At 48.3% G+C, this 10,802-nt stretch overlaps 1 protein-coding gene across 1 annotated transcript; it reads right to left on the bottom strand.

Moving 5' to 3' along the window:
- Nucleotides 1–2,949: 2,949 nt before the first annotated feature.
- Nucleotides 2,950–8,801, bottom strand: LOC104632550 (elastase-1-like). The gene is made up of 8 exons (XM_010298448.2): nucleotides 8,748–8,801; nucleotides 8,115–8,218; nucleotides 7,881–7,990; nucleotides 6,973–7,104; nucleotides 6,188–6,324; nucleotides 5,896–6,041; nucleotides 3,848–3,997; nucleotides 2,950–3,121 (listed from the first exon to the last, which is right to left on the bottom strand). Exons 1-8 carry the CDS (start codon nucleotides 8,779–8,781, stop codon nucleotides 3,095–3,097), a joined length of 840 nt encoding a protein of 279 aa, XP_010296750.2. The 5' UTR covers nucleotides 8,782–8,801; the 3' UTR covers nucleotides 2,950–3,094.
- Between the last annotated feature and the right edge of the window lie 2,001 nt (nucleotides 8,802–10,802).

The following is a 10,802-nucleotide window of genomic DNA, read 5'->3' as shown; positions in this document are numbered from 1 at the left end:
TCTTGGCACTGGGGAAGTGATAATGACCCTGAATTAGAGCTCTACGTCTCCAGCACCTGATTGTCCTGCTCCTGCGGGTGCAGCCTGATGTTTCTCCTCCTGGCTGTTGCAGGAACTGGTCCAGGTCTTGCTCATGTGGAGGAAGGATTTAAAGGAGCGATGTCTGGCCTGGCTTGTGGAGCAGCTTGTGACAAGAGGTTTCAAGCACCCGATGGTTACGGCTGTCCCGTGGAGATCAGGGGCAGTTGCACAGCTGCAGGGATAGCCCGTCACCGCTGTCACGTCAGGGGATGACCGTGGCATTTTGGGTTGTGCCACGGCACATGTAGCCTCATTAAACCTCTAACACAGTCCTGGGAGTGCTTTTGGCCCAGGGAGCAGCAACGTCCCCGACAGTTCCCAGCTCTGCTCAGCTGGGGCCAGGGACGGAGGCTGATGAGAGTTGGGGATCCCGGTGACACCCCCAAATCCCCCCATGGCCTGTGCACCGAGCACCCAGGTGACCCCTGGAGCTCAGGCACCAGGCACTGCAAAACCACCAGGCACTGTAATACTTCACTGCCTGGGAGCGGTTTGAGGGGCTGCCTTTAAACATCTCGTTTCCCAAAGCCTTTGATCTGTGCCTTTTTAATTCCTTCTGAAGCTTCACGAGCAATGTTTGAATGCAGTCAGGCCAAGATGTCAGATGCCAGCACGCTCCTCTCACTTGGCTCCTAAGTGACTTTTAAGGGACATGACTCCATCACCGAGCCCAGATCTAGGCTCTTACAGGAGAAGTTAAATATTTGAACTTGGTATTGCGGCCGAAATCGCGCATGCTGTCTTAAAAGGAGCAAGAACCATTCAGTAATATTAAAGGGCAGGAAAGCTGAGATTCGGGGGGGTTTAACTTGTCAGAAGAGGAGAATTGCCAAACTACCAAGCACCCAGGAGACACTGCCAAGTGAAGCCCAATAAAGCAGAGAGCTAAAAATACAGCTGGGACCACACTCCTTCACACGCCTTAGAGAAAGCGCCGCTGGTTTCGTTTTCGTTTGCGCTCGCCGTAATAAGGAAGATTTATCTGTTTGCAAATAGGACCTGTGAGTAAGGGCAGGAAAAAGCAGCTCCTGTGTGTCATTGCTTATCTGTGTGTCTGTAAGCAAGTATGAAGGACAGAGTGCGAGGTTGCAGACGTGCCATTTTATCATTCTTGACCCAGAAAACTTCTTTAGGGGTCGGTGATAACCGTAGCAGATATTCCTTCGGTTTGCCAGTGCCCTCTAGTGGCTTTGGGAGAGAAGAAATGTGCATTCCCATAAAGTAGAGGATTTTGCAAAAATATTGCTATGTTCTAAGTGTGTGTGGGCTTTAGGAGAGATGGGACATAAGTAGTTGAAAATGGAAAAAGAGCTAAATCAAAACCCTTCGTTCGTAAATGCTCATCTCATGCACAGCAAAAGGGGAAAGGGAAAGTGGTGGGATTCCTCGTGTATTCCTAGAAGATGGTTTTGTAGTCCATCAAAAGACAAATCTTGCTTTATTGTGCACGTACATCTCCCTCTCTTCCCCCTTCCCTCCCCTTACCGACCCTGTTGTGTGTCTAATAGGAATATGGCTTTTATTTGGAAATCTTATGCGCAGTGTGTAGGCTTGCCCAGCTGGCTGGAGTACGGGCCCCTGCGCAGGGGATTGTTTTACACTGAATTTATTGCTTCCTCGCTAGAAAAGCACCCTCCAGAAATGCCTTTTTCTATGCACTTAGTCTTAGAAAATGAAAATAGAATCATCTTGCACAGAGTGAATTTAAGAATAAGTTAGGTAGATCCTGCTTTCTGTGGGTTGAGTTTGCCAATACACTTGAGGCGGATGCCATCTGTACAAGCAGCGCTGTACTGAAGCTGTTTGTTTAGGAACATAAAGAGAAACCACTTCTGCAAGTGAAACTTCCACAGGCTGCTGTTAGCACAGCACAGCACAGCACAGCACAGCACAGCACAGCATAGAATGGAATAGAATAGGATAGAATGGAATAGAATAATTTCAGTTGGAAGGGACCCACAATGATCATCTAGTCCAACTGCCTGACCAAGTTCAAGCATGTTACTAAGGGCATTGTCCAAATGCCTGTTAAACCCTGACAGGCTTGGGGCATCGACCACCTCTCTAGGAAGCCTGTTCCAGTGCTCGACCACCCGCTCAGTAAAGAAAGGCTTCCTAATGTCCAGTCTAAACCTCCCCTGGCGCAGCTTTGAACCATTCCCACGTGTCCTATCACTGGGTGCCAGGGAGAAGAGCTCAGCACCTTCCTCTTCGCATCCCCTCCTCAGGAAGCTGTAGAGACCCATGAGGTCACCCCTCAGCCTTCTCTTCTCCAAACGAGACAAGCCCAAAGTCCCCAGCCACTCCTCACAGGACATTCCTGCCAGCCCTTTCACCAGCTTTGTTGCCCTCCTCTGGACGCATTCAAGGACTTTCACATCCTTCTTAAATTGTGGGGCCCAGAACTGCACGCAGTACTCCAGGTGAGCCCGCACCAACGCTGAATACAGTGGGATAATCCCCTCATTTGACCGGCTGGTTATGCTGTGGTTGGTGCACCCCATAACACGATTTGCCTTCTGGGCTGCCCGGACACTGCTGGCTCACCCGAGCCTGCCCAGGTCCCTTCCTGCAGGGCTGCTCTCCAGCCGCTCCTCTCCCAGTTTATACTTGTGCCGGGCAGTGTCACACCATTGCTCTGATCCCTGAGGAACCCCTCAGTGAGAAAAGCCCACCATGGTTATTTTCTGCAGGGTGGGGTTGGTGCCAAAATGACAGCGTTGAAGAGCCGTGCCCGCTGCCCGCAGCCCAGCCCCGAGATAAGGACATTGGCTTCTATCGCCTGTGGCATTTGCTGGATCCTCCTTCCTTGCTGACCAGGTCTGAGCCAGTGCCTACGGCCAGGCAGACACGATGACAGGTCACTGGTTCAAGTCACTGATACTTTATTATACTCTTAGCCAAACTTTGCTATTAATAGCTCAAAGAGGTGTAGAAGGGATGAGAGTAGGGTTAATGCCCAGAGATACTTCCTTCTAGCTCTTCTTGTGTTCATGCACTGGTCAATCCTTCTCTAGAAACCCCCGTTATCCCTTGTAGTCTGGAAAACAAAAAAGAGGTGAATTTGGTAGAAAGCCAGAATAACGCATGTCTCCATCCCAGGTAAGTGCTCTGAAGAAGGTCTTGTTCCCAGCTGGGCCAGGGGACTGCTCTAACAACCTGTTCCCACCCAGAAAGATTTAGGGACCGCAGTAGCCTCCCTCTTCCTTGCAGTGATTTAAAAAACCTCTCCCCACCTTTCTTTCCAACAGGCCCCACAGTTTACAGCTGCATTTCCACAAATTCATCCCCTGTGCCCGGGAACGGCTGCTCCTTGTGCCAGACATTATTTCTGGGAGCAATGCACTCATTGCTTGTTCCCAAATGTCAAGCTAAAAGCGCATAATGCGGCACCGCAGGACTCGCACTTGTGGAGATGCTTTGTGTTTGCTGCATTTCCCATTCACTGGCCAGCTGACTCCTTCAGCAGTTTCCTGCAGTGAGGTTTTGTCTGGGTGAACGGTGATGATCATTTTTGGACATATACCCCAGCTCTTGCCTGGCTTGAATTTTGTCCATGGTCCTCAGCAGAGCATTTCAGCTCTAAGGCAGCAGCTCCTTCCTTACAATTGTTTGACTACACCAAAAGTAGCACAAAATATCCCGATTTTAGGCCTCCCCAGATCTCTCAGTTCAACTCCTAATGGGTTAACAAATGAAAGACTCCATTTCCTCTGGCAGTCCCTTGCCTTCATGGGATATGCATCGCAGGCACCAAGCAACTTACGCTGTAGATCCAGTCCACGTAGGCTGACACACGTGTGAAGACTGTTGGCTTCTTGTAGGTGTTACAGTAAGGAACTAGCCCAAAACTGACAATCCCGTGGACTTGCCAGCGATCGTCTTTGTAGCAGTTGAGAGGGCCCCCAGAGTCCCCCTGGAGCAGAGGAAGGAGAGGACCATATTAAGCCAAATTATCCGAGCAATTGAGGAATGACTGGAGCACTAGTTAGTTAATCACTGATCTGAACATGAAAATAAAAATTTGTGCTTTCTTTGCAAAGGGCTGACTGCTCCCCAGCAGCACCAGTCAGCGTCTTCCCAGATGTTGCAAATATCAGATGCACTATTTATTATCTCAGTCTGCACGCACATGCACACACATATATACACCTACACGGCCCAGGAAGGGCTGAAACACTGAATTCCCACCACCATTGCAAATATAGTGACTGTAAGCAAATGGTCTAGGGCACGTTGCATCACACGCAATCCTTCCCAGCAAGGTCCACCTGCACGGCATCTCTGTTAAAAAATCACTGCACGCTCCAGCTGCAAGGAACCAGGTAGAAGGGAAATGCTGGTTCCCCTGTTCTTCACAAATGAGTATATTCAAGGGGTCTTGGGAAGTTAAGATGGTGAAAAAGAAAGCAACTCAAGTTAAAATGTATGAGAAGATAAAGGCTCTTTCTTGGTCAGAACCTGGTTTGTAAGAAGGTTCTCCAATAATTAAATCATACCAAAAAAACACAGTAAATATCTATAGACCTATAATTATACTATACCTGTAATTGTACTATGTATAATTGTATAACCTGTTTTATTTCTATGTGTTTCTGTATTATATTCATACATTTACATAATCAAATACATTACGTATTTCTCCATTAACTTTTAAGGGCTCTGCATGGTTGCTTTCACCAGAAGCCACCTCTGTCGTGAGCAAATACAGGCAAAGGTAACGAGTACCCCCTGCCTTCACACACCAAACCTCTGTGCCTGGATGCTGGGTCCACCTGGAGCCCCTGGGATAAAGGGGACCTCACAGCATCTTCCTTTTCCACCCAGAGGTGCTCCAGCCACAAAGCTGATCCAAGGGCTGGAGCACCTCTCCTGTGAAGACAGGCTGAGAGAGTTGGGGTTGTTCAGCCTGGAGAAGAGAAGGCTCCAGGCAGACCTTACAGCACCTTCCAGTACCTAAAGGGGCCTACAGGAAAGCTGGAGAGGGACTGTTTGTCAGGGCATGGAGTGACAGGACAAGGGGGAATGGGTTTAAGCTGAAGGAGGGGAGATTTGGATTAGATGTTAGGAAAAAATTCTTCCCTGTGAGGGTGGTGAGGCACTGGAAGAGGTTGCCCAGAGAAGCTGTGGCTGCCCCATCCCTGGAAGTGTTCAAGGCCAGGTTGGATGGGGCTTTGGGCAACCTGGGCTAGTGGAGGGTGTCCCTGCCCATGGCAGGGGGTTGGAACTAGATGGCCTTTGAGGTCCCTTCCAACCCAATCCATTCTGTGATTCTACGATTCTATGATTCTAACCTGGGCCAGATGGTGCAACTTGGACATAGCCAAAGCTTGCAGCAACCTCAGCTGTCCATGTAAGCAGAGCAGCTGGGAAGGAGAAGGGTGACAAGCAGGGCAACATCATGGGGGAGCACTGCCTAGTCCAAGGTGCAACATGACCTCAACATTGGAGGAGTGGTATGACTTCCCCGCAGCTTCATCCTTTGGACGAGGGCAGAGGGGGCTGACAAAGTCTCAGCCCATTCCCCAGGATCTGCTTGAAGAAAAGGCAAATCTCCCCTCCAAAATCAGAGGGGAGAGATGCGCCCTGAGGATTTGGAGGTTTTTGTCTCTGCTGGTTGCTCTGTGGGGAGATGGAGGAATGTGGTTTAGAGGATTTTCAGCAGAAAACAGTGAAGGAGCCAGGATTTGCAGGAAAGCTATTGCAGGTGGAGAAATGGAAAAAACAGGTCCCAGTAGAAGGAACAGCCAAGTCAGATATGAAGGAAAAAGAAAGAGGGGAGCTTGAAAATCCTCTGATAATAACAGATCTTACACTGCATCCAGACCTCACGCCGTCTCCACCTGCACATATCATAGTGGTTTTTGCTTGAGATCCCCACCAGTCATTCTGGGAGCAGATCTCATGGTCGACCACCGGCAGCATCACCTCCTGCAGTGTGTCTGGGTTGTTGCCATCCACTAGCAGAGAAAGGGTGAGATTTTGGTCCAGGAGCTCCAGCAGTTGAGGAAAGAAGCCCGCATCCTGCCGTGGGCAGCTTTACCTGCACAGTGGTCCCTCTGAAACCAGGAGGGACCCTCAAATTTCCTCCTTTCCCCTTACTTACCACTAACCACCCCCCATCCGGTAATATAGCAGGGATAATTATTGGGCAAAATTTCTCCTTCAGGTGGAAGCACTCCCAGCTCAATGAACCCATTGTCATAGGCAAGAGAGTCGAGGCGCAGCAGGGCAATGTCATAGCTGAAACGGGATACAGGTAAAAGACTCTTTACTGAAAATCCTGAATTAGTCATAAACCAGACGTCCTCACTCACATTTCATCGCTCATGCAGGTCTCTAGACTCTCGTAGCCAAGCACCTTGCAAACATCATGAATTCATCCTTACAGCTATCACAGGCGACACGAAAATATGAGCAATTAAGAGAGAAGAGGCCATAGTACAGACCGATAAAGGACCAACTTGTCCCAGAAAGCTCCTACTCCTTTGGAGATGCCCAACCTCAGAGTGAATTTCAGTGGACCCTGGGTGGACAGGCATGCCTCTGAGAGGGGATTTAAGACAGTCCCTCAGCATTTCCCTGTTGGCTTCCCTCATCAGGTCCAAACAGTGGTGTGACTGCTGGCAAGCCCCTGAATCTGCCGTACATCCTGCGTCCCTCTGTGAGGGACTAGATTTCCCCAATCTTTGGCAAAAAAGGACTGAGGTTATGCACATAGACATCCTGTAACACCTCTAAAAGAGGAGGTCATTTGGGAAATCTCCATTCCATCATCTTCCAGTGCTTCCCACAAATCCAACCTCACTGAGAACTGGACTGAATATACACCTAAACGCTTCGTGGGTGCTAAGTACCATTCAACCATTTGACGACATTCAAAATAATTACCCATTGGCAATGTTATTAGGATTCCAGTCATTATGAATGAAGACTCTTTCCACATCAATATAGTACTCGGTGCCGTCCACCTTCAAGAGATTGTGCTCACCCAGAGCCACTCGGTAGGAAGCTCCTTCTAACCTGAAAGCAAATCACAGAATAATTAATGTAAAAATTACTCCGCACCGCCAGTTTTGCACCGTAATTCCTGCACCACTGAGACCTTCCACCAATGTAATTAGTCCTAAAGCACCTTCCACTGGAGGATTTTCAATGGACTGCAGCTAAACAGTCTTATGAATCAGGCAAATGCTGCCTGCAGTTTGCTGGCGAAGCAAGCGAACGTGCAGCATCAGCTTATACAGTGCTGAGCTCGGTCTTGAACGAGAACGTTCATTCTGCATCTCTGCATCTATCCGAAACAGAATGTGAAGGATCAGCTTGTTACACTTTATTGTAAGTACATTCACTAAAGGCGCGAGTAATTAAAGAGGAGTGTTCGCTTATTGGTGTCACGCCGTATCGTTTAGGCGGTGCATGTTAGACGTGCTGCAGAGCAAATCGTACAACGTGGCCCATGAGCTACAAAACATGCCTTTCGTTCAATCTTTCCATCTCTGTGCAGGTTTTTCAGGATGCAAACCCATTCAAAATGCTCACATTCATGCAAATGCACCTCCTCTGATGCAAATCAGCAATCAGCTTGATTTCCACTCCCAGGAAGTCAGCAATTAATGCACAAAATCAAGGCTAAAGCAAACAGTTTTCCAGTTCTCTTGATTAAGTGCACAGAGAGACGTCCAGCTGTGTGAGGAACGGCATCAGTGGGGAGCTCAGAGGGTGAGAAGGGTCTGGCTCCTGTCTACAGCAAGAACGGGGACAAGAACGAGAGTTTTAATGCTTTTTATCCTACTCACGTGCTGAGGCAATGGGCTGCAGTCATGACCCATTTGGGGCTGATAAGCGTTCCACCGCAGATGTGAGAGTAGTATCCTGGGTAGTCATCATAGGCAATCTGAAGCGATACCTGGATCAAACAACAACATATTTTACACCCGAGCCATGCTGTGCCTCTGCAGAAAGGGTGTGCTTGGCCAGTGGAAGCTCTTGTTTTCTCCCTGTTTTTTTCAAGTATAAGACACCAGCATTACCTGCCACTTCCAGCTGTTTGGTTGGGCCTCGTGGCCTCCAATTACTCGCCCAGTCAGCACATCCTTCTGAAGAGCGTCAATTAGGGGACTTCCAGAGATTGCCCCTAACCACACAAAAAGAGGAGTGAAGCTTGTCATGTGGATTCCTAAAGAGCGTCAGTCATCGCGGGTTACTGCCAGCAACAAACTGGGGCTGCGCAGCGCAGCCAGTGAAGTAAATTGACACTTGCACATGGTGACACTGTGATCGCTCTCCATCCTGAAGGCTGTCTTTAAAGCCCCCGTGGTTGAAAAATAAACAGGCTTCAAGATGCAAGGCTGTCATATAAATTGACTTCTGTTTCCCATAGTCCCTACAACCCCACCAGAACTGCCAGGTCGGTTGTGCACCAACCTAAATCCCCTTTCTTTTGGGGTGTAGGTTTCCCCTCCCCTCCCTCAGACCACCACCAGATCTTTCTCATGGAGATCTTGTTCACTCATTAGAGAAAACCCCTTCCAGCCAGAATAATTGTGTCCACATAAGTTTTGCCCTAGCACAGAGAAAAAATTGATCTGCTGTAATCTGCACCTCTTAGTCAGAGGTTGAGAAGTTTACCCTTTCCCAGCGCAAACACTTCAATTCCAACTTACCCAGGCAACTAAGAAGAACCAGATACTGAAGCATCTTTAATGAAGTGACAGCATTTTACCAAGAGAAATTCTTTTTATACTAAAATATCTGATAAGAAGCTGTATCTAAATTTGTGATTACTACAATTTATCTATACTCATAACTCATTAAACTGACCAGAAATGTTCTCTAGGTGGAAAAAAAAGGGAGAGCAGCTACCTGTTCAAGGTAGAGCCCAAGGTTACACAAAGACCTCCACACTGCATAGTTCCCACAGGGCCATGAAGCAGAAAAACACTTGATAAATTTGGAGAGAGCTCAGATCAAGTCAAACCCAAAACAATACAGACCCAAGCTCAACAAGCCAACACTCTGGACTAATAATTATTGATGCACATGTTGTATTCCCGTGTTAGAAATTTATCTGTCAGTCCAGCTGTCTGCTATTCCATGTAACATGAACTGATCCTTGTCAACTAGATAATAAGAGCAATAGTAAACAGGGAGAAGTGCAATCACTGAGGGTGGTTCAACCTTGGCTGAACATATTACACTGACCTTGGCTGGACATGCTGATCCTTTTTTAGGATCTTTTTCTGCTCTCTCCTCCCTGCCGAAAGAGTTTTCCTCTGCCTGCCCCAAAACACTGGCTCTGAAAGAAAGGAGGGGAGGTAGGGAGCTGGGCTATGGCCCACAGGGAAAAAAGGGAATGGTGCAGCTGGCAAGTACAGGTGCTGTCTCTGAGGAAGGAAAAAGGTCCCAGAATCACAGAATGGTTCAGGTTGGAGGGGACCTCTGGAGCTCATCTGCTCAAGCAGGGTCACCCAGAGCTGGTTGTCCAGGACTGTGTCCAGACGGCTTTTGAGTATCTCCACAAGAATGGAGACTCCACAACCTCCCTGGGAAACCTGTGCCAGTGCTTGGTCACTCTCACAGTAGAAAAGTGTTTCCAGATGTTCAGAGGGAACCTCCTGTGATTGGGTTTGTGCCCATGGCCTCTGGTCCTGCTACTGGCCACCTCTGAAAAGAGCCTGGCTCTGCCTTTTTCACACCCTCCCTTCAGGTGTTTACACACATTGATGAGATCCCTTCAAGCCTTCTCTTCTCCAGGCTGAACAGTCCCAGCTGTCTGTCTTTCCTCATGGAAGAGGTGCTCCAGTCCCTTCATTGTATTTGTGGCCCTTTGCTGGATTATCTCCGGTACGTCCATGTGTCTCTTGTGCTGGGGAGCCCAGAACTGGACACAGGACGCCAGGTGTGACCCCACCAGTGCTGAGCAGAGGAAGGATCACCTCCCTCGACCTGCTGACAACGCTTTGCCTTATGCAGCCCATTCACCTTCTCTGCCACAGGGGCACACTGCTGGCTCATGTTCAACTTGGTGTCCACCACGATCCCCAGATCCTCTTCTGCCACATTACTTTCCAGCAGCTTGGGACAGGCAGTAGGTAGGGCAGGCGCCAGGCAATATTGCCAAGACCTGCATCCCATCTTTGACAGCAGCCTACATGTAGCACTTCAGAAGAAAATGTAGAAGCCTTTGAAATGGATGATCTTGTTCTAGGGGGAGGTATGTTTTGCTTTTTTATATCCCCATTAATTGCAGTCCCCTGATCATTTTATACTTGTGGAGCATGATTTATATCAGTTTAATGATTTAAAGCATCTATTAGGATCATAGCAGATGCACAGGTTCTTCAGTTAAATGTAAAATGCAGCCCTGCTTTATGCATCTAGTGAGGAAGAAAACAAGAAATGCCTGTAGCTGGTGGAAACCCAGAGACTTGTTTCCACAATCAGAGGAAATCCCGTTGGGACACACAGGCCATCAACAGGTGGGCACTAAAGCTCACCTTGAACTTCAACTGCATCCAGAGACCAGCTGTCAAGTAAAAAAGGAAGAGCTAAGGAAACGAATTGGAGAAGACAGGAGTATGCTAATGGGATCCACTGTCCATGGAATGGATACGGTAGGACCAGGACCTTTTCCATATCATCCCAACAGTCCTCTTTAACAAATCTTTTCTATTTTATTGGAAGCCATAAAAAGTTCAGTGTGATATTTCAGAAAGCAC

This window comes from Balearica regulorum, chromosome 2 (assembly GCF_011004875.1).
Source record: "Balearica regulorum gibbericeps isolate bBalReg1 chromosome 2, bBalReg1.pri, whole genome shotgun sequence".
Classification (NCBI taxonomy): Eukaryota; Metazoa; Chordata; class Aves; order Gruiformes; family Gruidae; genus Balearica; species Balearica regulorum.
The sequence above is the reverse complement of the archived record's forward strand: the minus strand, read 5'-3'. Positions and strand labels throughout refer to the sequence as shown.

Bases quoted from the DNA above. Each gene is read 5' to 3' on its own strand.
- LOC104632550 (XM_010298448.2), bottom strand. From the start codon at position 8,781: ATGCTTCAGTATCTGGTTCTTCTTAGTTGCCTGG. The intron at 7,105-7,880 runs GTGAGTAGGATA...ATTTGCTTTCAG, and splicing joins GCAGCCCATTGCCTCAGCAC to GTTAGAAGGAGCTTCCTACC. The intron at 3,122-3,847 runs GTAAGTTGCTTG...TTTGTTTTCCAG, and splicing joins ACGTGGACTGGATCTACAGC to ACTACAAGGGATAACGGGGG.